Here is a 27,294-nt window from a genome sequence, read left to right as displayed (position 1 = left end):
TTCCTGTAATGTACATAGATTTCACAAATCTTGCCTCATTTCTGGCATGCAGTCCAGGACTGCAAATGCAAGTCAATTAATATCATAGGATGTTTCATCTATCAGGCTAATTTAGTTTTGCTGGTCACTTAGAAGAATGCTCCCCCACACTCAAGATCTTAATCAACTTGTATAATGCATCTAAAATTGCCTCGGTGAATCACTGCAGAAGTGCACCGCCGTCCTATTTTTGCCTGTTTACTGTGAGGAGTACAGTATGCAAATAAATGCATTTTGGAATTCAAAACGAGTAGTTTATTTGGTGACATGTTTGCATACTGTTTTTTTAGTAGAGCTCAGACCTCAGTTACATTTTACAAGGTGAGTTTTTTTCCCTTTTTTTGCAAAAACATGACAGAAGCTCTAAGCGAAAAGCTGTGAGCACGATGTCTACTTGACACTGCTTTGGTCTGAGACCCTCAGTAAACTGAGGAGCTTTTCCATTTTAGCCATTTCCACTTCAGGACCCTCGGGCAGCTCTTGACCTTTCTTCCCCTGCACATAAACACACGCATGCACAAACCATTTACGAGACGTTGGTTGGCTCAATATACAAGGAGATGTGATTACTTATACATTAAATGTATTCAAATCATCACTAAAATAATCTTGAAGATGGCCCAAGCATGTGCTTTTAAGTTTTTTTTTTAAACAACCACACATTACAGTTCATTCATTGCATTAGATTCTCCCCCCACTCATCTTTTTACCATCTTTTTCTCCCAACATGTTTTTTACAGCTAATTGTTTAAACCTAGACTGATGAAAAACATGAAACGCATATTTTTTATTAGGGGTACACACTGCTATTTGTTCATTGGCCTTAATGGGAAAAACAACACGATCAATTGGTGATTCTTATAGTGAGTATAGGAGCAGCTGTCAAGTAAAATGGAAAATGTGTGGCTAATACTACTTGAGGTTTCTTACCTTTGGTTTCTTGCGGAGGTTAGGGGACAGTTTCAGGCTGATAACAGAGCCTTTGTCATTTCCCACGATAATGATGGGATGGATGGGATTGAACTCAATGTGAGTCAGTTTGGATTTAAATTTTGCAACTACTTGTTGTTGGCAGATTGCCTGATACTTGTTCATGCTCAGGTCAAAAACATGAACCTGAAATTAAGAAAAAAAACACATCATATGCACTTGCAGAATCTATTCATAAACAATTGAAAACCCCACGCTGTATTCTCACATTATTTAAGTTATATTTTGAGAACATACATTTTCAGGATAATGCAAAAGTTGTTTCCTGTCTTGTGTTTGCAGGATCTGGAAATATCTCATAGTTTGACACAAATGACATTTGTAGTTTGAGGTTTTTTTCGCTCCAGGGATAATTTATGTAACACCACAAAACCCAAAAAGTAAATGGGATTTTTCTATTTTATTAAAGCGGCGTAAAACTGCTCTGTGACATATGACTCACTTTGATAAAAAAAAAATATTCAAATAAACAAAACATTGCTTACTTTAGAAAGGGAAGGCTGACTTTCAAAGGGAGAAATGACAGAACAAAATTAGATTTTCAGAATAATCTCTTTTAGACCAAATGATGTTTCATCTTGACGTGACAATTCTACAACTCTCAGCTCTGAAATGAAACAATTCATCCAAAAAAGAATGAAACCGAGACATTATGTGATGAATTCTTCCACACGAGTCATGTGTTAGCAGAGAGCACATTCTCAAGTCTCAGGCCAGTTATGCTGTAACTTTATGGTATATGTAGATATATATGAACATACTATATATATATATCCTTCAGTAAATCTTCAATTTTAACCTTTACATTTTTCAGTGAAACACATAACATGAAAAAAAACCTTCATTGTTATATTCATTCATTTCCTGCACCACTAAGAAATGATTGAGAGTCATTCCCATTGCTAATACTTGAGGTACTTACCAATCCTTCTATGGTGACTGCAGCAAAGACGGTGGAGGAATATGGTGCCCAGGCCACATCACCAACGGGTGCATTGAGCTCAAATGTGAGCACCGGGGTGCTGGAGAAAACATGTCAGACAATGGCTTTTAGTCATTCTCTCTCATTTTCTGAACCGCTTTTTATCATTCATCTTACTTGATGGTATGGTCCCAGATTTTGATGGTCCAGTCCGAGCTACAAGAGGAGAAGACTTTTGGGTGGTAAGGATTCCACTTTACTGAATCCACTGCCATGTTGTGGGCAAGATACGTCTCGAGGAACTGGCTTGAATAATTCTTTGAACACTAGGGGATAGTATCACAAATTCACAATTAACTTAAGGTGATGCAAAATACTCACTTGGTGTATTTCAGGGTACCGACAGTTCATTGACAGGCAAATCTTGGGTCGGTGGAATGTATTTCCACATACCTTATGTATTCTACCCTCCTCAGTTCCAACAATGAAGAGAGAATCAACCTTTTTGTGGAAATCAAAGGATCTACCTCCAACTGTAGACGAGAGGTATTTAAGCATTTGAATGAGTTTGCAATGACAAGATTGTTGTTATTTACCATATACAGTTTGTCCTCATAATTATTCAACCCACACTGATGAATGTATAAATATCTAACCAATGTTACGTTCCTGAAATCCATCTGGCCCATCAGACGCAGTATCATCCATGGTAATCTTGATAGCATCGGTGAAGACCAGCTCATTCTGCAGCCATACAAATACATTGTGAGTAACTTATGCACAGTGCTTTGCAAATGTATTAAATCACTCATCATAAAAATGAAAAGAGACCCTCTAGTGTTATAAACTGTCTTAATGTGGAATCATTCCATTTCAATGCGTAATTAGTTTTGAAATGGAGTGAGGTATTTCCAATTTAATTAACATTTTATACCCAATTTGAAATAGCACATTGGGGTACCAAGAAAAAGGAAGGCCAGAGCTTCAAACTCGCTAAAATATTATTTGAATCAAATAAAAGTTATTTCCCTTGTAATTGTCAAACTAATGAGTGTTTAAATGACTATAATCTCTGACTTATATCTAATATTTTAGACATAATAGACATAAAAAAAACTAAAAAAAACCTTAATGAGTGTCCAAGACACAACACGCCCATCAGAGGACACGGAACAGAAATAGTGATTGTTGTCCATGTCATCATTCTGCCATCGCACCTGATTCAAAAACAAAGAAACAATTACCGCTAACCAAAATACAACAATAATATAGTAGTGTGATATGCTGGTATTGTACCAATCCATTTTCAACACCTACTCATTCTTTCACACTTTAACCCCTTTTCTACAATATGCAGTAATCCCATCTCATCTCATTTTCTGAGCCAGTTTATCCTCATTATGGTCGTAGGGGGGAGACGGACAACCATGCACACTCACATCCATACCTAGGGGCAATTTAGAGTGTCCAATCAGCCTACCGTGCATGTTTTTGGAATGTGGGAGGAAACCGGAGTACCCGGAGAAAACCTACGCAGGCCTGGGAAGACCATGCAAAGTCCACACAGGTGGACCGACCTGGATTTGAACCCAGGGCCCCAGAGCTGTGAAGCCGAAGCGCTAACCACTGGCACCATGCAGAAATAAATAGATGAAAAAATGATCATACTTGGTACGAGATAATTTGTCCACTTGATGGAAAGAGAATAACTCACTTGCCACACTGGCTCTGTGTGCTTGCCAGTTTTAGCATTGCTCTTATATTCAGGGTCCAGACCTTTCTTCTTCAAGTTGTACACACACACGCAGCCATCATAGCAACCAACTGCTACTAAGTGTGAATATTGCTTATGAATGTCAAGGCTCAGGACACCAGAACTGGTCGAGAAGATGTACTCAGGGTAGGAAGAGTTTTTCAACGTGTAGAAGAGGAGCATCCCACGACCTTGTTTGCTGAAGTCATCTGGACAAAGGACATGTTTATTCATGTAGACCAATAATCATGTATGGTATCCTTCTCAGGTAATACAAAAAAAAAATTCACATCATTGACTTACAAGAACCCAATCCTACACCAAAAAGATCTGGGTATTTCTCATTCCTGCAAAAATATGAAGCAAATATTTTTCATTTTGCGCTTTTATAAATGGCCCACTTGTATTTTTTTTATGGGCGAACGTACCAGCAGAGTGCCGTGACACACATCATTTTGGCTTTGTCATACTGGAACTTCCACAAAGGAAGTAGAGTACCTTCCTGTTCCTGAAATTCATCTGCTGCATCTTCAAAATATTTGAAATCTGAAAGAGCATCCAAGGAAAGAAAATGTGTAACTATTAGTAGGACGGATTATTTCCAGAATCTGGATTTATGAAAAATAACAAACATACCTTGTGCTATGTCGTTACATGTATTCTGATTGACCATTCGTTCCAAGAGTGTGACTGCCGTTGCAATTTTAGTGATTTCATCACTCTATAGAGATAAAATTAAACTTAATTGCCAATTAAATGTGCCTGGCCAATAAAGAATGTGAGTTTTCTGTTGCAGAATGAGCAAACAGAACTTTCCAGAGAACATTTTTTTATGCTTGAGTCATATATATGTGGCTGAACATTTGAAAACCAACTTCGGTATAGTAAGAATAAGGTAGTTAAATAGAAGGCATGCAAGTAAGTAAGGTTAGGTACCGGAGTCTCGTGAAGTATTATTTTCTTTTTCTTTTTGTCACCATCTTTCTTTGGATGCAAGGCCCTCTGCTTCTCTTTTTTCAACTCTTGTTTCTGCAATTCCTCTATGTACGCATCATATATCTCCCACTGAAGACACAAAAAGATTTCCTGGCATCTGTAAGCATTTTCCTTTGCTCCGGCAGTAAAGAGTCCACTACCTGACTAGCGGTGGCCGAGTAGTTGCAGCGAGGTGGTGGTACCGTCTGACAGCTTCTGTCCTGCATGAAAACAACATTTTAAGAATGAAGAATTACCTTGTACACATTGTTTGATTCCACATATGTAATTTGAAAGGAAGGGTCTTAATTACAGGTTTTATTGACATATTTTTTTTCCTACCCTAAGTGCATTATTGAGTGTTTGGGAGGCTCTTTCGATGAAATTGAACTGGTTTGTGCATTTGGGCTCGTGATTGTTTGATTTGGATTCAACACTGTCTGGTCTATCATCTTCACCAGCATCTTCCTCCTCCCCCCCATCACCAAATGCATCCTAAATAGAAAACATCAAAACCTTTGTAGATCACACTGTTGACCCAGCAAATAAACACTGATTTCAATTTCGTCCAATTACTGCATGTGAATAAATATTTCTCAACAAATATGATCATTGAATAAAGAATTTACCAATATTTCTGATTTCTCCTCACCAGATTCTGCTCCATTCTCAAGTGTTGATGTCTCTAGGCCCAAACAAGGATCAATTAATAAACAAAAAACATTTGTTTGTTCATAACTCTCTCTATGTAATCTATTGATATGTTAGCAGTGACACTTGGTGGCAAAAAATATGAATTGCTCGAGAAGCACACAAATAAGGATGCCTGCAGTTGATATAATTCACAATCAGTTCCTGATTTTCTGTTTTAGGGACTCTGCAGGTGTCAATAAACACCTTCAGTGAGTTCTTCATTGGCTGCAAGCCTGCGAGCTTCATCCGAGTCCTGATGTACGAGGCAACCATCCAAGACAAAGTGGACAGCAAGCTGATCAACAACACTGGTCAGCTTGAATGCGCCTTCCTAGAAATGAACCACAAGAATAGTGAATGTGATTCAAGCTGCTTATTTTGACTCCAACTATTTAATCTTTTTTTTTTCTCCCCTCAATTATAGTTATTTGGATGCTTTGAGAACTATTATTGTGAAATAACTCTCTGTAATTAGTTAGGTCGTTTGCTTTTCCTCCTATTTTTCAATTTATGTTCATGTTATTGCATGTATTTTATTGTTATCTTGCCTTTTGAATGCTTGTTTTTATATTAGAGATGATTCTAGTCACTAGAATCTAGTGATATGATATGATATGATGATCTATGATTGATAGCACATCATAACAATTATACACAGTGCAAATATGCCCTTAAGAACATTAAAAAACAGTTTAAAATTCTACTCGTCATCAACCTCTCCTATCCAGTTTCCATAATCAAATTTGATCATATTTGATCTATTATTTGGACAATAAATGCATTTTGAGACAAAAATTTGATTGAAATCAATTGATTTGCCAGGGCGAAAAAGCATAAAACTTAATGTATATTTGGAAGATGAATTGCTACAATGGGTAGGTAAATATATAGGATTGTTATACAGATATCAGATATGATCATAGGGGGCTCTACTTATCTTACCTTGAAGCTGTATCGGACAATATTTTGTGCGGCATGTGGATTTTTGGCTGTCAGTATCCTTGTGACTTCCTCTTTCAGCTCCTATTATATTAAAACAGAGTTAAACACATTAAATCTCCCTGAGTAATGTAATGGTTTAACTAATGATGCATAAATGATGATTAATGATATTTCTGTTTTCTCACAGCATCAGTAAGGTCCAGCTGATCAGCAGGTTTAACAACTTTGCCATGAGCCCTTTCTTCCCAGCTATAATCAGCATAGTCATCTTCCTCATCCTGGACAGTTAAGTGCAGTTATATTGGGATATTTTGTCTTTTACAATTTCTTTAACCAAAATCATGAAAATATAAGAAACATTGGAAGCGTGTAAATGTAACTTACCTTTCTCTTATTGATATTTTTTTGCAACTTTGCACCAGGCACCTTCTAATTAATTGAGTTTGAGAGACAAGCAAAAATATAGAGTATTTGGATGTTACATTTATGCAAAGTATTAACCCAAAAACTTTGGTATAATCATAAACAGTACTAGTTGTAACCAATTGTTCATTAACTTTGCATGACAGCTATTTTGATCTATTTTACCTTTTTTCCAGGTGCTGCAACATGATTGGTTGGCATCGCCAAAAGAGTCAACCTTTGAACAAAACTTCAAAGGAAAGGTAAAGCATGTAAAAATAGGGTTGTCGTGCCTGTTGTGTACCGGTTGCCCTGACAACCACCAGTCAGTCCTAAAAGAGCTTCCTCGATTCTCTGTCTGGCAGCTTTCAAACAAACTTGGTGTGCAGTACTGCCACCAGTGGATAGTACTTCTAGTAGTACTTATCTGAAGCTAGTATCCTAAAATTACCACAATTCCATTAGGCATATGTCAGTTTTGGTCCCATTTATCCCAAGTAGTAAGGATGATTCATTGATTAAGTAGAAAATTAAATTTCAACAATTCATATTTTATTATTAATTGCTTTTTTCATTTAATTATTTGGGGTCGGGGTGTCAAACTAAAATGGGTTTATGGGCCAAATTCAAGGCAAATAGATATGAAGTGAGCTCTAACCGGACTAGTATATTTTTGGCCTCGTGGTTACAGATAACAAAAAATATTTCCACATGGATTCTTTTCAACATTTTTTTCACAATTAAACTTTCATTCATTCATTTTCTGAACCGCTTATCCTCACAAGGATCGCTCGGGGTGCTGGAGCCTACCCCAGCTAACTAAGAACACCCTGAATCGTACAACCATTCCAGCAAACATTGCTGTTATAGTAAATATATCTAATTGAGCTTTGTTAGATTTGAAAAAAAGGTTCCAGAATGATTTTTTTCCAGTAAATATGTCAATATAAGAAGCACGCTTTTTGCTTCAGTGCACAGTGGCGAGTGATGTTGCCCCTGATAGGAGGAGATCCTCATAAATATTTAATGAACCAGGAAGTTAGGCGGTGCTGCTGTTTTGCTGTCGAGTCACCTCTGTTGGGATGAAAGAAAAAGAACTGCCATAATGCTGGAACGGAACATCTCAAATCGGGACACTTAGACGAAATCGCGATTTATTTTCTCAGTACCGAGCCGTTGCATTAACGTTGTGTTAAAAATGATGGAAGAAATCGACAGGTTCCAAGTGCCTCCAGTCAACGGAGAGACGCAACCTTTGGTAAGCGAGCGCACGTACTATATGCTAATCGGCCCATTGACTACGATTGGAAATACTGTTTTATACTTTTTATCATTTGTCTTAGCCACTCGAGGGCATTGGTGTTTATCTGTCGTGGTGATATATGGGATGGGAGAAAGGATGATAACGTCAGATTGATAAACGAATAAGAGCATCTCTGCCAAATCTCGCCCCTCCTAGGATGAGAGCGAGCTGGTAAACAACGCATTATCCGAGCCCTAGGACTAAATCACGCCCTTTTAAAAACCAACGCTAGTTACCCAGTTACTACATTTAACGCAACTTGCCCCTCACTTTCACATTTTGTCATTTTGAGACGGATTACATATGGGTGCAACCCTACATAATGAAGAGGAGCGCCGGTCTCCTAGTCTGCTGCAACCCTGTGGAGGCTTCTATATATTTTTTAAATGTCATAATCAGAAATAGCATCAGGAAGTCACGAGAATATGAACACTTACAGGACAACATTTCCTAACATTTACTGAGCAAAAGCTTTGCACACAAGAGAATAATCTGCCCAAAATGGTGGGTATAATGGTCGTTACACTGCCTTCTTCCATCTAGTTGAATGGCTCTGCATGACAGATTTACAATACTATTTTATTTAGAGGTAATTCAATTTAGGACCAAGTAGGAGAAGAAAAACTTCCCAGTCACACCCGAGGACACGTCATGGTTTAATGTTCTGAAATCAATGGTTTGGAGCTCATCATCTAATAGTCATTTCCTGTATACAAGCCCTGGCCAAATTTTGGATGAGGACACCCAACAAATTATTTAATTATGCAGTAAATGTCTACGGTTGAGTGAGTGCTTATTGTGAATATTTTACTGGAACGTAACCTCAATAGCTGAACCCTCCATTTTCAGTTTTTAGGGAGCTTCATTTAGACTATGTTTCCACCATATGGGACCATATGCATGTAGACTGTTTACAAGTGAACAGTAGTGAGATATTTTTCTTGTTGATTGTGTATAGTTCGGATGATAAATATTGGAATTACATCCATGTGTGAAAAAGGCTTAGGTCGGATTTGAAAATGTCAGCATATGGGCAGATGAAGTCGGATTTGACCTGCAGTGTTAAAAGTAGTCCCTATTCTTAGGCATCATAAAACAGTAATAACAAAACAAATATTTTAGGTAAGTATCAATTTTCAGACCTTACATTATATTATACACGGGCAGAAGCTGTTTAGCTTTCAAGTATCAGTGTTTTTGTCATTTTATTGGGGTGGTCACTCACTTTTACCCTTTCTACATTCTCTATGTTAGTGACGCATATGGCAAGGCCTTTGTAATGCTAACCACTTCGAATTAATTAACATGACACCTGCCCCCTCTTCCTTACCCCCACACACCGAGTACAACCTCAGTGTATGTTGCTATTATGGCACTACGCCAAGCAATAGAAAAAAATAAAAAGATTTTAAACTTTAAGATGGAGGCTGCATCCTTATCATTTGAATAGAAAGAACCGCATTGCTCGAATTCAGATCCCTTTTGGATAGATTCGGGTGTCGATTGTCGTGGGTAATGTAAAAGAACAGTTGCTATTTTCATTCATGGCACCCGATTAGTCAGGCCTCACTGCTATTGGCCGCAGGGAAGCCATGAAGACATGATGTGTAATCCGGCTTCTAGCGCTGTAGACTCCATGCTGCGTCAGCAGCCTCGTGGCGCTGGCATCATCAGAGAATGCAATAAAGGAGGATCAGGATAATGAAACAGATACATTGGGAGATTGTGTTAAAGTGGGTGTTCAATAGGATCTGCAATATTTCAATACCGATGGCGTCAGGCTGTATTTTATTTTCATTTCATCTATATATAGAATGTTTATTCTATATGTAGTATGCATATGTACTATACATCTTGTACATAATGTTATAAATATAGCTTTCTTGGGCAATGCATGCAATATTTCATTGCAGTTTGTATTTTAATTTGTCAAAATTGCATAATTCATACATTTGTATGATACAGGATAAATTCTCTTTAAGAAACCAAAGGGACTTGTTATTAATTACTTGTAATAATTGTCATTTAGTATTCAAGACTACATTTTATGCATAGAGGGTTAAGTATTCGGCCATAACTCTAATACTAATTAAATTACAAGTATAATTTATGGGTTGATTGAATGACGCTGATGACAATTTATTTATTTTCTATCACAAATGTTTCCATTGGAATTTTTGTGGCTACACTTTGTAGAATGTGCTTGATTTCTGTACTTCTCTCATTCCCTCAGTCTCACAATAAGCCAATTTATTTTTTTCCAAAGAAGATAATCTTGTACTAGGTCATTTCTTGACACATCAATCAATCACCAAGGTAAAGGTTGTGTATTTTCTTGCCAACTGCCTGGCAGTCTCCATCCATGTGCCCTGTGATGTCACTCCTCTCCTGTCTGCAACAGTGGAGGGCCTTAGAATGAACATAATGTGTAACTCTCTTAGTAGGGCAGGCCAAGCCCGACCGACCCTGCTCCCCTCTCGTCAATCTGTTGACGCCCAAGCTAGAACAGGAGCCCCCTCTGTTCTCCCACGGCCTCCTTTCTATGCCATCAGCGATCGCGCCGAATGAACCAGAGCCAGGAGCGTATATGCAGAACACTCGAACCTATTGACGTTGCACACCACCGCGTCATAGTTTTCCGCCGGCAATTACTGCTGGCGTGTTGGACATGAATAGCATCTAAAGATTGTTGATTTTGCAGGGTTTTTGTCTTTCGGGCAAAGTTTGTCACTTTAAGTGTGTACCAGGATGAATGACAATTGTGGGTCCTAGTACAATTAACCAAAATGACTAACTTTGCTGTCATTTTTCCAGGATCCAGCAGCCTCTTCCAACTCAGAAGCTGACCCAGATGCCAAAGGAGAGACAGTAGCTGTAAACTACAAGCCCTCCCCACTGCAAGTCCAAATAGGTATCACCACCTACACAGTACAAGTCATTTGAAATCATTACAGTGCTTAGATTTGCCAAGTAAGCAGTTTCCAGGGAAATGTAAATACAATTGGACAGTTGAAAAAGGTGCTAAAAGTTGTGGGATTTTTTAATTTTTTTTATCATTGTGATTTATAACACAAAGCCATTCATCACAATCAGTCATGTTGCAGTTTACTGATGATCTCACATCCTGTGGTTACCCAGAGAAACAGAGGGATCTTGCCAGGAAAGGATCAGTGAAGAATGGCACTGTGGGTAGTCCTGTCAATCAGCAACCTAAGAAGAATGCTAGGACAAGGTAACGAGTTCCTTTCAGTATCGGTGTTGAAGTCTCCCTTGAATACAGATTACACCATTTATGCTTGAAAGACATTCACAAACGTATAATAGATTTGCATCTAGCCTATTGGAGAGATGTCTTCTGACTTTGTAGTGCTACAAAGACAATAGTGCAATAACAAAGGTGTTTTTTGTGTTCTGTGTGAGTGAATGGCAACACACACTACGCATAAAGCTGGTGTAACACACAGTACTGACAACAGGCTCTGTGTAATTCCACCCACTCCATGCTGGATTAGTAGAAATATATGGAAGGCTACCGAGTGGTTTGATGACACTCGAAGGCAGACTGATAATCCTAGACTTCTGCAGTTTTACGTTTACAGATTTATCCCACTTTTTCCTCCTAGAATTTCCAGATACCGCAAATAACAATTCTTTTACACCCCTTACGAGCAGCTGTTTGGAAAAACAATCTACGGTAATGTGTTTGCATTCAGACTTTCCTTGCCATCAAATATCCGACATCTTCTGTATGGTATGCATAATGGGTAAGAGTATTTACAGGATATTAAGGGAAGTTTTCGTTACTGTATTTTCCTCTGACTGTGAGTAACTTTGATCCCTATTTTCACCAACGCTTCTCATAGCATGGAAACAATACTATAATTTGTATACTGAATATGGCATTATTCATCTATAGACTTAAATGGAAGATGTTCCCTAATTCAAATTAAGTTTATTTATTGATTAGATTGCAGGGCAATTCCGTTTCCATTCATAACTTATCTTTATCTTTGATTTGAATTTTTTTTTTACAATCCTAAGCATTAAATGAAAAAAAAACATGCAAGAATTAAGAATTTGACATGTGAGCAAATAGTATTCCATGCCAATGTATATTGTTACGTATGGACTAGACTGACAGTATTGCCACTGATGCAGAAGGCCTACATATAACAAACAAATTGTTAAAATGACTTCTACATATTGTTCTTTGATTGTGTCCAGGTTGGTTGTGCCAAATAAAGGCTATTCTTCTTTAGACCAGAGCCCAGATGAGAAGCCCCTTGTAGCACTGGACACCGACAGGTATGAACAAATTCCTCAACTCCAGAAATTCATCCGAAAATAAAAAAAACCCTCTGTTAGAACAATCATGAACTAAGAGATGCGTGAGGGATTTGTTGCGTCACCTAGTTACATTAATCCGTGAATCCACTTGAGAGAGTTGGAACAGTAAGGTTCCAAAAAGGGGGCAAAGCCTCTCCTGGGGTGTGGGATTTGAGGATAGTGGGGTATTGATTTGGAGAGAAAAAAGCAGCTCTGATGGAGCAATGACTTTTGGAAATTGTTTTTGTTGGACAAATATATGTCCCAATGGATGATCGTTCACTAAATCAAGCCTAGCAGCAGATTTCATACAGGTCTGTCAAACAGGATAGTGTAAAAAAGTTTACTGTATGAAATTATAAAGTCTACATCACCTATGCAAGGGAATGCATCTACAAGGGACAGAGTGGTTACTGAAATATAGATTAAAAATGCGATTAAAGAAGTCTATGATGTGTTATCGTAATGTGAAAATTGCATATCATCAATGTAACAACATGAAGACATCTAGAAGATTGAAGACAAGGTAAAGTAATCTATGAATTCACAAATAATTATTTTATTTAAACCGCTGTTTGAGTTTACTGCATTGTACAATTTTAATCCAGCAACCTGACTGACCATTGTTTCATGCCACTACTGTTTTGTTTACCCAATACTGTATGCAATATATACAATGCCAATCCTGTATACGGTCTTCCCTAAATTATGGTGACTTCACTTATCGCAAATTCACTTCTTCGCGTTTTTTCCTGTTATTAATTATTGATTATTTTTAAGTTCATAAATATGTGAAAATACACACTGAAACCTGTAAGCAGAAGCCCCTCTTGCTACTCAAACTCGGCACTGAAGAAACAAAAAAACGGTAGTTATAATAGGTGTGACTCTAATTCGCGATTTTTGTATTATCGGGGCCATGTTTGGTCTACATTAACCGTGATATTCGAGGGATTACTGTACAAACGAGCAAATAAATAAATATCTATCTGAATGACACTGTGGATAAAGAGTGAAAACCCAGATCTTCTAAGCTGTCTGTCTGATTTGCAGTGACGATGACTTCGACATGTCCAGGTACTCATCATCAGGATACTCCTCAGCCGAGGTGAGATGTCTGAGGGACCAGGTATCTATACAAACATTATATTTAAGTTCATGTATTGTCACACCCGCATCACCTGGTGAACAAGCATCACCTCCTGGCCATCAATATCCCATCATCTTTTTAGTCCTTGACCAGAATGACGCTGACCGTACCATTTGCCTAATCGGCTGTGGATGGGCTTGGAGTGGTGGGATACCTGCACATTGTGTTTGTCTACCGCTTTTCATTTCTAGTTATCAATTCCTTTCAACACACTTTCTTACTACTGTCTAATGTTACCATTGTATTGTACATTTCTATGGAAATATGCCAAATTGCCTTTAAAAAATCTCTGCAAAATGTGAATATTCCCCCATTTTTATCGAAGGTCATGATTCAATTCCTAATTCCTTTTTACTGCAGCAAATCAACCAGGACCTCAACATCCAGCTCCTGAAGGATGGTTACCGACTTGATGAGATTCCAGATGATGAAGACCTGGATTTGATTCCCCCCAAAGCGGTTAATCCAACCTGCATGTGCTGCCAAGCTTCTCCTTCCACGGCGTGTCACATCCAGTAGCACTGCCCTCCTCTTTACAAAAGGGAAAAAAAGTCCCAAGGCCACAATGAGAGTGGATGAAATAGTTTTTGCGCCTTTAGAGAAGACAAAGGGGTCTGTAAATGTCAGAAAGTCAATGACAGAGGTAGGTAATATTAATGAATCATGTGCACACTCCTCCTATGGTTGGATGTGTGCACCCTCTGCATTGTATGGTGAACTAGAACAACAATGATGGCACTGCTTGAAGGAGAACCTATAACATCTTGTCTTCACCGTTACAGTGATTTTTTTTCAATATTTTTTTTTAATGCTTACATGGTCAATAGAGGACTTTTGATTAGAAACAACATTGGACAAAAGGCCAAGCTAAACTGCTCTCACAGGGATAATGAATCGTTGGAATTATTCTGTTCTTTGTCAAAGAGGGGAATTTTGGATGATCATCCCAGGCCAGACTGCTTTGTCTTTTGTGTGTCCATCATAAAAATTGACATGTATGTGTAAGTATATACTGAGAGAAGTAGCCGTCAATCATCAAGCTTCTCACCATAATATACTCAAGGTTGTTGAAATTTTAATTTTGTAATGTAATGTCGGTTTTATCATTGCAGGGAAAAAAGTGAAAACTTACTTTTGCATGCTGCCTGTTAAAACTGTCTTAAGGCCAACTAGAGCAGATGGCGGCAACCTCTCATTGATCCCTTCATGTTTCTGTCAGATGCCATTCACAGGTACTTTTTGTTTTTGTTTTTTGGAGCTTCTAAGAGATGTGTTTAGAGCAGTAGGTTTGCAAATTTCTACCCATGCAGAAATATGAAGGGAACATCTTGTAATGAGAATTTAGCAGGAAATGGTACAAAATGTTATAGTATAATCTAAAAAAAATTAGCAATAGTGCATGCGTGAGCTCTGTGTGCATGCGATAGATCTCCACAAAACCGAAGTTCTTTCAAAGAATAATTTGAATAAAAAAGGATTGTTGTTCAAAGAAACTAAACATGTACGAGTTTCTACAAGTGGACGAACATTACTTTTTGTACCAGATCCTACTTACGTATTTCTCATGAGACCTGCCATTTTTTTGGAACGCGTTTTATGTGCAATTTATTAAACCTGCTGTGAATTTTGACATATGATTTCAAACTGTCTTCAATGGAAAACATTTTTATTTATTCTTTATTTCTGTGTTTCTGTTTAAGTGAAAAATAGATTTGAGTTCTTCAGTTATATTTCAAGTTTAATTTTGTTGTTGTTTTGTACATATCCATCCTGAATAGTATATATTTTTGGACAATATCCATAAATCCTGCTACAACTTTGTATTGTCACTGCCAATGGCCTTTTCTCTCTCTCTCTCTCTATTTTTTTGTGTCTACTACACTTTTTGCACTCAGTGAAAATCATTTCCTGTTTGCTAGCAATAGTTTGTGATTTTGTTCTGATAAGTGACCCTAAAAGACCAAGGCTCGTTTCCCCCAAACAATGTCATTTTGTTACACTTCCTGTGCGCCAACTTAGTTAGCTGATATAAAACAAATATAACATCACAAACTAAGCCATGCTAAATGACTTGGATACCCCCCATGTGTATGTGTGCACTTAACACTGATGGAATTACAGCATTCTTAATATTTTGACAATTTACACAACAATACACTAAATTTCAACCTTATTTTTTATGTATTTATTACAGCATATGAAGTCAAACCTTGTTTTAATGCTTCAAAGCCTGGGTATCTTATTTACATTTTTCTTTTAATACTAAATTATTTTGGGGCATGTAGTATCCCTAAGTGCTGTTGCATTTCAATTTGGCTGCATATGAAATCATGTTTTATTTTCCTCAAAGGGACAGATTGTACTTGGTGCAATGGTGTATGATGAGGATTCCCCATTTAACAAAAACAACACAATTAATGTGCCAGTTGAATTGCTTCAAGTTTGTCTACAGAAAATATTCAGGTTGTTCAGATGGAGGATGCTTAATTGTGTGTCACTTCTCTTACAAGTGACACAATTCTGACTTGTCATCTAATATAGGTTTACTTTCTACATTTTGTTCTAATGCATTACCAATATTTATTTGCAGTTGTACATTTTCCAGCTAAATATATTTTCATTCAATTAATGTTTTGTTTTGTCAGACATTAATGATGACTGTAAAAATGGTTCCATTTAGACATACCAGTGTTCAAGTTCTGTGTATAGTGCAACAAGTCCCAAAAAAATAAATGGCTATCTGAAACATGTATTGTTTTGCTTGTTGTTAATGACAGTAAATAATTAAAACGTTTTGTTCTCTCCATAAAAAAAGCAGATGTTTCTTCAAAGTGTTAAAAAAGATTTATATCAGTCTGTATAATTAATGAATCTCTGGGAAAGCTAAACTTTAAATCCACATGAATGGAAACATCATGATGGTGAAGTTAAAATATTTCAATGCCTGTAAGACCAGTTATAAAAATCACAAACTTTGTGCATCCATAAAAAAAATAAAGATAAATAAATGGGGATATTTCATCCCATGTTGATGTGGGATAGATATAAAGAATAAAATACTGTAGCACATGTCCATGTTGAGGGGTTGGGTTTTCTGTGATTAGCCAGAAGCTGATCCCTTGGGAGCAGATGGTGAATGGTGACTTACCTCGACGCCCGGAGTCTGAAGAGGTAGTTTGTATTTAGCAGTACAGTGCATTCGACTTGGAAGACCTTCAGAATATCAATATATTACAGGTAAGTGATAAAAATGTGATTTTCGTCTTTAAAGTAGAGCGCTGTTTACTGTGCAACTTTTATCATATAACTCTTGTAGGTTGTGAAAATGGAATTTTATTATGTGTCTGCGTATGTGAAACCAAGACTTGTATAAAGCTTACTGTCTGTTTTTTTTATGTAGATCATCATGTACCTGCAAGACTTGCGCTTTGCAGTCATTGTGTTGCTGCTCTGTGTCAACTCTTTGCATGGTGCTATTCTGTCTTCTGCATCTTCCTATGAGTTCACGGCATATAGGATGCAACAGTACAACTTAGAAAAAAAGGTACATGGTAAGTTTTCAGCATCACATGACTATTTGCCCCACACTTACCTAAGCCTTTGCAGAAAAAGATGGATTGCAAAGCTTATATTTTGACACCGGTTATTAGCATTTCTCTGTTTTTTTAGGTTGCCGAGGTGCCATCGTTGTGGCCGAGGCTCGGTCTTCGGATGAGCCAATGCTGACCCGCCGCTGTGTCATCATGAGGGTGGTGGACTTCACCACCAAATCATACACTGAGGCTCAAAGACAAAATGCTGCTGCCATTCTGATTCTTCTTCCCAGAAATGTGTCAAGTATTTCACCTGAAGAAATAGAGGTAGCAGTTTAATCTTGATTCAATGATTACAAAAATAAGATAATTAGGTTAGAATTATTAGAGGAACCCAATATTGCAATATATCCGTAACACTTGAACCGAATTTGTGCTTTTCAGTCCTTCATGATGAGTGAGAGCCAAGCCTTGATGAAGGAGACTCTCATGCCAGTGTATGTGGCTCCTGAGGATGAACAGCTCCTCTACATGTATGAAGAAGTGAAGAAGGCTGCATCAACTAGGACCTCGTCTATATTCATTCGAGGTAAAAACCAAAGTATAATATACGCTAAATGAACCCAATCACTTTAAAATTGCTACTTTAAAAATGCCTGTGCTTTATTCCGTGACAGTCTTTCGAAGTATGGTAACGGCGACTGCCTTTCAGATCTTAGTGAGCAACAATGCCCCCATCAAGGCCATTACAGACACCACACTGGTTACATTGGAAGTAAGTTGTTTTTTCCTTTACCATTACTTATAGCTTATTTATTTATCTATTTCCCCCCCTTTATCATGCGTTGTATTGTATGTAAATGCAAATCTTGAAATTGTGCGTTTAAGGGTGTGCTTCCTGGAGTCGGTGAGGACGTACCCACCATTGTGATCACTGCCCATTATGATTCATATGGACTGGCACCAGTGAGTTATTGACCGTAAATATGAACAAAAAAAACCCCACAAAATCAAGAGAAATTTTACACACACTAGATTCCAACCAACCAGTTTGTAACCAAAATTGTATTTCTCTTACCTGTTGGTAATATCACACATTATTTTGAAGTACAAAGACAAATAGTTAGTATTTGAGAATGTATTTATTTACAAATTAAGCTAAAACATTCCTTATATCAAAATATAAACACCTATATATCATCCTGCCACAGACAATTGTAACTGTAGAAAAAAAGCAGTAGGAAAGGACAGTGACATTGTGAAGTATGTGGCAATGATACAAGGATCAACAATAAAATTCAAAGTCACTGTGTTTATATTTTCTGTGTGTTTCTATTACACAGTGGTTGTCCTATGGAGCTGACTCTAATGGAAGTGGCGTAGTCATCTTGCTTGAATTGGCACGTCTCTTCCAGATTCTTTATAGTAGCCCAAGATCTAGGCCACGGTTGGTCACACTTCAAAACATTGTAGTTCTTTTCTTCGACTCTAAGTCTCATTGCTTTCTTTATGTTGTATCATTTAGCTATCATTTGATGTTCTCCCTCACTGGTGGAGGAAAGCACAATTTCCAAGGCACCAAGAAGTGGATAGAAGAGAACCTGGACCATGCTGGTGAGTTCTGGTAAACTTTGGACCCTCTCAATGACTTTTGCTTCCACTTTAATGACATCCTATTTATTGTTGGCTTTTTTTCAAAATCATTTTATCACCAGAATCGAGCCTTCTTCATGATAATGTGGCATTTGTCTTGTGTTTGGATACATTGGCCCATGGCGATGAGCTGTACATGCACGTGTCGCGTCCACCCAAACCAGACACTCCCATGTATGCATTCTTTCAACATTTGAACAAGGTAAACAACTACAGTACATAATGTATTGGTCTTTTGAAATTTACAGTACTATCTATGATTAAAATAGGTAGCACGGACACCCCCTATTACATTTGTGGATCCTAATGCGAAATGTCTCACTTTTACTCAGGTGGTTTCCTCCAGATTTCCTTGGATGAAGACAGAAGTGGTCCATAAAAAGATCAACCTTGTGGATTCCACTATTTCTTGGGAACACGAGCGCTACAGCCTTCGCAAGATACCAGGGTTCACTCTGTCTCACCTGGAAGACCCTAAATCTGAGCTGCGGGGTTCCGTACTCGACACTGTGTTAGTTTAACTCACTCATTTTTGTGACATTTTCTTTAGCAAATACATGTGTGCAGTGACACAAATGCAGTTTCAAGAATTAGGAAATTTAGTTCCGGGAAATTATTATTAGAAGAGTAGCAGGTAGTGTCCTATATTCCTAATTTTGCAAATGTGTTTTAACAGTTCCCAAGTGGACCTCCGGAAAATGAAGCGGAACGGGATCATCATAGCAGAGGCTTTGGCTCGGTATATTTACCATTTATCTGATAAGGTGAGGAAAACTATCTCTAGACCTTAAGTATGGATCGTCAATTTTGGTGCTATTATTCAGCATTCTAGGACTATTTTGAGGGTTTAACTTAATCTAAGCAGAACAAAAGGGGTGGAAGAATATGCTTATGGCTGTCTTTTTAGTGTGAGCAAATATTGTTCACATTATTATAGAGACATAACGTTGGACTGATTAAAAAAGAAGTATTTATCACATACCCTCTACATCTGTTATTCTTGTCTTATTCTTAGGATTCACCAAAGGATGTTCAGCTCTTTAAAGGCCAGTTGGTAAGCATCTCAATGACTGTATGAGTGAAATAGTGCCCACTAGTGTGATCAAGTCAAAATACAGACTTTTTATGATTTTTGTGGCATTTTTTTGTTCTTGGTGGCTGCACACACTGTGTATGAAATGAGATATTGATTGTGTGACTGCAGGACTTTCATGACAGTAGAATATCCAGTCTCATGTCCTTCCTCACGTCAGCGCCTCGTGCTACACAATTGATGGATAAAGAGCCTGCTCACATTCAGCTAATGAACTCGCTTGAGCATGAGTTCAAGCAAAACTTGCAGCAAGTCCACAAGCACATTTTTAGACAGGACAGAAGGTAATATTTCATGCAAAAAGCAATCATTGTCCTTTTCTGCTTTGTCATTTCACTCACTCAAATGTAACCTTTTCCACACAGGGACCCTGACATTACCTTTTTTGATCAAATGAGACAGACGATGGTGATGTACAGGTACACACACACACACAGGCACACACAGACACACCTGCACACACACACGTGTAAAACATAAAAACTAGCAAGACACTCAATGCTTGTTCCTTATAGGGTGAAACCGGCTGCTTTTGATCTCTTCCTGGGTGGCTGCATCATGGCATATTTGGCAATTGTTTACTTTATTATACAGGTATGGTCATATTTTAATTTCATACTGCATAATGGCATATTTGGCCATTGTTTACTTTATTATACAGGTATGGTCATATTTTAATTTCATACCGCATAATGGCATATTTGGCCATTGTTTACTTTATTATACCGGTACGGTCATATTTTAATTTTAAATTTTTTTTATGTAAACATTGCTGAATACAACATGGGGTACAGTTTAATCAGTCCATGTAGGTTACAAGAAATCATTAAGGGATGTGCATGTATAATCATTTGTAGTAATTACAGTATATTTAGTAGTATGTACTTGGCTTTTTTTTTACAGTTTCAATAAAATCTTTGTAAAGAGGGAATTTTTGACATAGCTCAATTGAAACTCTTCTTCTTTAATAGATATTTGTGTAGCTTTTTTTAAAAATTATTCTTTCTCTTATCTCTTGCAGAACTTTGGTTATGTCTATACAAAAGTAAAGGCGGCTGTAAAACCAAAGCACCACTAAAATGACCTGGAATTTTTGAGGAACACTTTTGACTTTGCTGAGATTTTTCCCTCATCCTCATGCTGAAAAAACACTTTCCATTGATCACTTTCACTGCTACATCAACTTTGTATTACATCTCTGAGATAATGAAGCATCAAATAACATTTAATGAAATATATCAATACACAAATCACCTTGGGAAGATTGATGTATGCTGAGAGAAAATAAAGGTGAGCACAGGTGTTGGGATGGTTCCAAAAGTCATTTTCCCTTGTGCAGATGCAGCAGACCTAATCATGTTTGAGGCAGTTAATAGAAGGCATTTAAACAACCATGGGCAGTTTAATGTGTGTGTTTAGTGTCAGTTAGTAGACCATGACAGTGACCCACGGATAAGAGTGTTAAAGCAGTATTTTTTTAATGGAGGGTTAAAAGTTATGTGCATCACAGAATAAAATGAATGACACACAAATTAGGCTGAAAAGGAGAATACAATATTTGGAATGACAGGTTGCAGCAACCAATTGGATGGTGGGAGAATGTTTTCCTTGGTAACAATAACTGCTTTTCACAGGTATCAATGGAAAACAATAAAACATGTAAGCAAACAGTTTTATGTTTGAAATATTATATGAAGAGCTATGCCTTTGGAAATTTCAATATTAAGGGACGATTAACAAAGGGGGAGATGAGCAATTCACAAGATATTTTTGAGAAAATACTTCCATGTTTTGGAAACTAAGATTAATGATTAATTATAATTTGGAGAGTTAAAAACAGCACAAGCCAAAGCCTAAAATATCTGTTCATAGTGCTATTTTCTTTGCAAAAAAAAACACACCCTGCAACCAGCCTATGATGCATGTTTTTTTTGGAATGTGGGAAAAAACCGGACTACTCAGAGAAAACCCTCACATGCAAACATGCAAAGTCCACAAAGGAGGAAAACAGATCTGAACTGTCAATGACTCCAACTCCCACGATTCAACGCGTGTGAAGTAGGAGGATTCGCTGCATGTCTCCAAACTTTTCTCGGAGTGCGTGTGCGTTTTCTACAGCGACTTCGAGTGCGTGGCAAATCAAGTCGATCCAGGGTCGTTTCTTCAGCTTTTGGTAAGAAAAAAAATATATTTAATTGTGATTTGTTTAAAGTAAATGTTAATACTATAGAATGGTGGGTTTGTATGTGTTTCAATGTTATTTCGGGTCCGTTATGTTTTGAGGCACGTTATCCTGAAAACACGCACGCTCTAATGTTAATAACTGCATCGAGAGAAGTCGTGCATATAAGTCACTTTTGGAAATATATTGATTTGTTAGATATCTGCATTATGTCCATTTTCATGTCCAAGCTGTTGTAATTATCCAGATGACGTCAAAATGATCGTGGCCGTCTCGTTATTTGACTCACGTGTGTGTTATGATTCCATCAGCATGTTTTGTGTTTATTGTTAGTTTCACGGTCGATGGGAATGCCGATTTTGATCTTTCTCAAGGCTCCCTATCAACAAAGAGGGAATGCATTTCAATGCAATTAAAGGACAATGACATATTAGTGATAAATAGTCTAAAATAGAAAATATTCCGCAGCCAAATCAAATGCATGTGTTAAATGTCAGTGCAAAAATAAACGCAGTTCATGACATTGTTTTTCTTTCAGGTGAATCAGTCTATGATTTATGAGTTATTTTTTGTTTGCTGACTGAGCCGTGTTTAAGATAACAATGTTCTAGTGAACAATAGCTGATCAATGAAACCCCCAAATGAATGATTTTGTTTGATTTTTGTTTATGCATCAGCTGAAATGTTTATTAAAATGTCATTTTAAACATGACAGCATTCATGCACTCTAACATCTTTTTATCCAATGTCTCCTCTAAGCTTTTTTTTTTATGACACTGGCGAAATATTGCCGGAATTTGTATGTTGAAAACCGTCTGATTTATTTAGCGGTTCGAGGTCTTTGGCCACAAAAGACGGATGCCTAATTTTCATTGGTTTCCTCTCACCATTTCTATGTTTGTGAGTTTTATTTCTTTTCCATTGTGTTTTTATTTTCGTTTTGGCAAGGACCAAAACCACAATTCCTTAAATGCACATTTCCTGGGTACCACAATGACCTTATTTAAACTACCAAAACAACTATTTTGATGATAACGCGGTCGTAAGGAGTCTCTGCAACAAGTGAGCATTTTATCAAGGATCATTTTACCAAGGATCATTTTGAAAAAGCAGAAGCAACAGAGCTTCATGTGTTCATTTATGCTGGGTGATAGGACAATTTCCCACGTCTTTTTCGCCACAACTCCAACTGGTCTTCATCAGCAGGAGATACCGCTGTCGTCAGCTCACCGGTCAGCCATGACATCTACACAACAATGGGTGTAAGTTAAAGTTTGCACTTTTTATAGAAATATTTAGGCATCAGTTTATTGTTGTGCAGGTATATTACACTGTTTTATTTATCATACTACAGATAGAAATTTGCCTTTTAAAACGGGTGATGTCAGAAATGCACGGGCATCAATTAATTTAAACGTCGGCTCGGACACGCCTACAGAATTCGAGCACTGACAGCACAAGCCATTTTAAAAGCCTTATTTCATGCATTTTTTTTTTAATCTGTCAAATTTGTCATAGTTGTTAACGGCAGTCTTTATTTTCGCCCAGTCCAACAATTTATTCATTTTAATTTGATCTTCCAGGGCCTTTAATCACTTTTAAATGAAGTAATTGGATGGCAAAGACATTGTGCATAAATATATCCACGCCATCTAAATGAAATGTTAAAAAAATTGTAATTTTTATGACAATTATCATGTTACTACTTTCTTATCACTGCCCTTTGTATGGTGTTTACTTGTCCATAATCACATCCTGGTTGTGGATGTTCAGTATATGTTAAGACTATCTGATAATTCTCAGAAATTTTCAAAAAGCGCTAATTGTAGTCAGAATGAACAAAACCACACTTTGTTCATTAGAACTTTTAGTTTGTCTGTTTGTTTTGCTTTCTGCCTTCAAATGGCACGCAGAGAGGAGCCAGCTTTCAGTGCTAAGTTAATTAATGATGGCTTTATCTTATCACTTGTGTTGCTTGGGGGAAATCCATAATGGTGGTAGTTGAACACAGAATCCGTCAATTTTGTTAGTAATCAATAGTAAGGGGAATTAGACAGCACTGGCTTACCTTTTATCTGATGTGCTTTAGAATCTACAATTAATTCCCTCTAACTGAATTGAGAATGTAGATGTATATTGTTCTATTTTCCAAGTTTTAAAACTGGCCAAAAGCAGTCAATTCACACCATCTTGACTTTGTTTTGCCCGATGTAGCAAACAAAATGTTTAGTATGCTTGCCACGGCTTCCTTCGCCCGGCACAGCTCTTCAGGCAAAAACCCGCCTTTTCCGCTCAACTTTCCCCAGATAAAAAGAATTAAGTTCAACTAGTATGTTTGAAATTCAGCTAGGAAAGTCTCCCTGATTCACATGTGGGTAATTGGCAGTGCTGTGGAGTCACATGAAGTATGAATACAAATTATGTGAGACATTGTTGCGAATTGGACGGTGACAAATACGGTAATCTGGATATATGGTGAAATATGTTGCAAAAATGAATGAATGTCTACCTTTTTATTTGATGTCTGTACTTGATAAAGAGAAGTGATGTGGAGTGCACAGGCAGTTTTTTCTAACATAATTGTAAATAATCATAAGTAATAATTCTAAATACATTCTGTAATGTGACTGTAGACCTCACAAAAGGTTTCTCTTTAATGACAGACAGACTACTGAATTGGAGAGCAACAAGGAAGATTCTTTGAGAACAATTCCATGATCTATTCAGTCTTAAGCCAGGGATTTGTCCAGTGAACAGCACCAGCCATGTACCAAGTTGTACCCGGGGGAGCTGGTGGCACAATAACGGATGTTATTCCCAAGCAAAAACACAGCAAGGACACCAGACCACTAGTTGGAGCGGGAGTTCTTGGCCTGATGTTGGTCATTGCAGCAGTATCTGCGTGGTCTTATTACATAGCCTCGCTTCGAAAAGCTGAGCTACTGAAAACTCAGCTGCTGGATCTAAATAAAGATGGCTATATCATTCGCAACCAGGGGGGAGCTATTGTTTTCCGAATGGATTTTAGGTGAGTAATCTTTGGTCAACTTAAGAAACGTATCGTTGCATTGTGCTAAAATCAGCCAAAAGTACCATTGCAATGTCATTGAGTGCACCAACACACAATCTTAATTTGCAATTAATAAAATATTTTACTTAATATGCGACTTGTGATTTGATTTTTGTTGATGAACTTGAGAGGCCTCATAACCCTCGAATGTGCTTACATGCTGGCAGGTCAGGGACATTGGATTTGGACTCTTGCACCAAAGAAGGAGAACTTCTCAGCTGTGGACGCACTACTGATAGAAGCCTCAACTTTTTCATTGAGACAGTGCGTCCCAAAGGCACAGTGCAGTGCTACCGTGTGCGTTGGGAGGAACTTGTTCCTGACATTTCTGTCGAACATGCAATGACTTACAAGTTTGCTCACTGGTACGGTGGTGCAGTGTCAGCTATTCAGCATTGGCCTATATCTATCTCTGGGCAGCAGTCTCCCAAACCCTTCGTAACAAGTGACATCTACTCCAATCGGAACGAGTTTGGAGGAATTTTGGAGAGCTATTGGCTTTCTTCTAATGCGACGGCCATCAAAATTAATAATTCTGTGCCTTTCCACTTAGGCTGGAATGACACAGAAAAGACCATGTACTTCCAAGCAAGGTACAACGATAGTCCCTTCAAACCAACCCCAGGAGAGGCTGCATGTGCTGAACTTAGCTACAGAGTCTGTGTTGGTTTGGATGTGTCCTCTATCCACAAGTACATGGTCCGTCGATACTTCAACAAACCCAACAAAGTTCCTGCCAAAGCCATGTTTGAGCACCCAATCTGGTCTACATGGGCGCTTCATAAGACAGACATTGACCAAGAAAAACTCCTGGCATATGCTGCAAACATCCGGAAATATAACTTTAACTGCAGCCACCTGGAGCTAGATGACCGCTATACACCCCGCTATGGAGAATTTGAATTTGACCCTATAAAATTCCCCAATGCCTCATCCATGTTTCAAAAGCTCAAGTCAGACGGATTTCTTGTGTCGCTCTGGATACACCCTTTTGTGAACTACAATTCGGACAACTTCCATACTTGTGTCGAAAGAGACCTGTTTGTCCGCGAGCCTACAGGACAGCTGCCTGCTTTGGTCCGCTGGTGGAATGGCATTGGTGGAATTGTGGACTTCACAAACCCAGAAGCTCGTGACTGGTTTGCTTCCCAGCTCCGTTCCCTTCGATCTAGGTATGGCGTGTCTTCTTTCAAGTTTGACGCCGGTGAGACCAACTACTTACCGTGGAAGTTTAGCACCAAAATGCCCATTCGAGATCCAAGTTTTTTCACAAGGCGCTACACGGAGATGGCCATTCCCTACAATGACAGAGCAGAGCTACGAAGTGGCTACCAATCACAGAACATTTCCTGCTTCTTCAGGCCTATCGATAGGGACTCTGTGTGGGGCTACGAGTTGGGGCTCAAATCCCTTATCCCCACCGTGCTTACCATCAGCATTCTGGGTTATCAGTTCATTCTTCCTGACATGATTGGAGGAAATGCCTATCTGAACCACACTGATGGAAATCAAGCATTACCGGACCGAGAACTCTACATCCGCTGGCTAGAGCTGTCTGCGTTCATGCCGTCCATGCAATTTTCCATCCCACCGTGGGCTTATGACAACGAAGTTGTAGAGATTGCTCGCAAATACACCGCTCTTCATCAGAGTATCGTAGCACCCCGTGTCTTGGAACTTGCTAGTGAGGTGGTGGACACCGGAGACCCAATTATACGGCCATTGTGGTGGATTGCCACAGGGGACGAGACTGCCTATAAAATAGACTCTCAATTCCTGATTGGAGATGATCTCATGGTTGCACCTGTTTTAGAGCCCGGAAAGCAAGAACGGGATATTTATCTACCAGCTGGTCGTTGGAAAAGCTATAAAGGGGAGCGGTTTGATATCAAAGAGCCACTGCATCTCACTGATTATCCCATAGACCTGGATGAAATTGCCTACTTTGTTTGGGTTTGAAAAGAAGTTGATCCTTGGCAAGCTAAACAACTTTACTCAAGAAGTTCTGAATTTTTTTGTTTTTATTTTTGAAGCTCCAAGTCTGGTAAAAACTGGTCACAAATAAAATTTTAGAACCTTTATTTCCAAGATGCTTTTTTAAACCAATGAGTTAATGATGCCAAGGTCATTTTATTCATCGTAAGTGCATGCCAAGATCTTTTTAAAACAAAACTGTGAATGAGTGTCAAACCTCTGCAGTAATAAACCCGTAAATAATGTGAAAGCTGCCATTATGTGAAAGAAATAGATTCAATTTTTATCACATTT

At 38.0% G+C, this 27,294-nt stretch overlaps 4 protein-coding genes across 8 annotated transcripts; 3 read left to right on the top strand and 1 right to left on the bottom strand.

Annotated features, from left to right (window-relative positions):
- Positions 1-311: 311 nt before the first annotated feature.
- Positions 312-7,022, bottom strand: dnai1.2 (dynein, axonemal, intermediate chain 1, paralog 2). The gene is made up of 20 exons (XM_077726340.1): positions 6,903-7,022; positions 6,699-6,743; positions 6,500-6,592; positions 6,315-6,395; positions 5,577-5,703; positions 5,309-5,364; positions 5,022-5,174; positions 4,841-4,900; positions 4,641-4,769; positions 4,341-4,425; positions 4,133-4,250; positions 4,008-4,051; positions 3,666-3,913; positions 3,079-3,168; positions 2,608-2,695; positions 2,405-2,484; positions 2,129-2,277; positions 1,952-2,051; positions 970-1,155; positions 312-534 (listed from the first exon to the last, which is right to left on the bottom strand). The coding sequence occupies exons 1-20, from the start codon at positions 6,936-6,938 to the stop codon at positions 430-432; spliced, it is 2,073 nt and encodes a 690-aa protein (XP_077582466.1). The 5' UTR covers positions 6,939-7,022; the 3' UTR covers positions 312-429.
- A 701-nt stretch (positions 7,023-7,723) lies between these two features.
- fam219aa (family with sequence similarity 219 member Aa) lies at positions 7,724-16,245 on the top strand. Of its 2 annotated transcripts, none has more exons than XM_077726700.1 (6): positions 7,724-7,974; positions 10,834-10,930; positions 11,158-11,251; positions 12,244-12,324; positions 13,399-13,474; positions 13,856-16,245. In XM_077726700.1, exons 1-6 carry the CDS (start codon positions 7,915-7,917, stop codon positions 14,012-14,014), a joined length of 567 nt encoding a protein of 188 aa, XP_077582826.1. In that variant the 5' UTR covers positions 7,724-7,914; the 3' UTR covers positions 14,015-16,245. The 2 variants fall into 2 exon arrangements, with proteins under 2 accessions (XP_077582826.1, XP_077582827.1); XM_077726701.1 differs by having other exon boundaries at positions 7,728-7,974; positions 13,399-13,453.
- Positions 16,246-16,627: 382 nt separating this feature from the next.
- Positions 16,628-21,394, top strand: LOC144203305 (BOS complex subunit ncln). The gene is made up of 16 exons (XM_077726702.1): positions 16,628-16,732; positions 16,896-17,046; positions 17,165-17,355; positions 17,473-17,617; positions 17,706-17,803; positions 17,917-17,994; positions 18,372-18,475; positions 18,554-18,642; positions 18,744-18,883; positions 19,014-19,192; positions 19,358-19,445; positions 19,697-19,735; positions 19,886-20,058; positions 20,140-20,193; positions 20,290-20,368; positions 20,796-21,394. The coding sequence occupies exons 2-16, from the start codon at positions 16,902-16,904 to the stop codon at positions 20,850-20,852; spliced, it is 1,659 nt and encodes a 552-aa protein (XP_077582828.1). The 5' UTR covers positions 16,628-16,732; positions 16,896-16,901; the 3' UTR covers positions 20,853-21,394.
- A 435-nt stretch (positions 21,395-21,829) lies between these two features.
- Positions 21,830-27,107, top strand: myorg (myogenesis regulating glycosidase). Of its 4 annotated transcripts, none has more exons than XM_077726324.1 (4): positions 21,830-21,947; positions 23,111-23,218; positions 24,620-24,984; positions 25,194-27,107. In XM_077726324.1, exons 3-4 carry the CDS (start codon positions 24,722-24,724, stop codon positions 26,983-26,985), a joined length of 2,055 nt encoding a protein of 684 aa, XP_077582450.1. In that variant the 5' UTR covers positions 21,830-21,947; positions 23,111-23,218; positions 24,620-24,721; the 3' UTR covers positions 26,986-27,107. The 4 variants fall into 4 exon arrangements, with proteins under 4 accessions (XP_077582450.1, XP_077582449.1, XP_077582452.1 ...); XM_077726325.1 differs by lacking the exon at positions 21,830-21,947 and adding an exon at positions 22,652-23,018; XM_077726323.1 differs by lacking the exon at positions 23,111-23,218.
- The last annotated feature ends 187 nt before the right edge of the window (positions 27,108-27,294 follow it).

This window comes from Stigmatopora nigra, chromosome 10 (assembly GCF_051989575.1).
Source record: "Stigmatopora nigra isolate UIUO_SnigA chromosome 10, RoL_Snig_1.1, whole genome shotgun sequence".
Lineage (NCBI taxonomy): Eukaryota > Metazoa > Chordata > Actinopteri > Syngnathiformes > Syngnathidae > Stigmatopora > Stigmatopora nigra.
The sequence above is the reverse complement of the archived record's forward strand: the minus strand, read 5'-3'. Positions and strand labels throughout refer to the sequence as shown.

Excerpts from the sequence above, each read along its gene's own strand:
- dnai1.2 (XM_077726340.1), bottom strand. The coding sequence starts at position 6,938 with ATGCCAACCAATCATGTTGCAGCACCTGGAAAAAAG. Across the intron at positions 5,175-5,308 it reads AGGAGAAATCAGAAATATTG|GATGCATTTGGTGATGGGGG; the intron begins GTAAATTCTTTA and ends TTTTCTATTTAG. Across the intron at positions 2,052-2,128 it reads ATCTGGGACCATACCATCAA|CACCCCGGTGCTCACATTTG; the intron begins GTAAGATGAATG and ends TGTTTTCTCCAG.
- myorg (XM_077726323.1), top strand. The coding sequence starts at position 24,722 with ATGTACCAAGTTGTACCCGGGGGAGCTGGTGGCACAATAACGGATGTT. Across the intron at positions 24,985-25,193 it reads GTTTTCCGAATGGATTTTAG|GTCAGGGACATTGGATTTGG; the intron begins GTGAGTAATCTT and ends ACATGCTGGCAG.
- fam219aa (XM_077726700.1), top strand. The coding sequence starts at position 7,915 with ATGATGGAAGAAATCGACAGGTTCCAAGTGCCTCCAGTCAACGGAGAG. Across the intron at positions 11,252-12,243 it reads AAGAAGAATGCTAGGACAAG|GTTGGTTGTGCCAAATAAAG; the intron begins GTAACGAGTTCC and ends GATTGTGTCCAG. Across the intron at positions 12,325-13,398 it reads GTAGCACTGGACACCGACAG|TGACGATGACTTCGACATGT; the intron begins GTATGAACAAAT and ends TCTGATTTGCAG.
- LOC144203305 (XM_077726702.1), top strand. The coding sequence starts at position 16,902 with ATGTACCTGCAAGACTTGCGCTTTGCAGTCATTGTGTTGCTGCTCTGT. Across the intron at positions 18,476-18,553 it reads AGCCCAAGATCTAGGCCACG|CTATCATTTGATGTTCTCCC; the intron begins GTTGGTCACACT and ends TGTATCATTTAG. Across the intron at positions 19,193-19,357 it reads GGTTCCGTACTCGACACTGT|TTCCCAAGTGGACCTCCGGA; the intron begins GTTAGTTTAACT and ends GTGTTTTAACAG.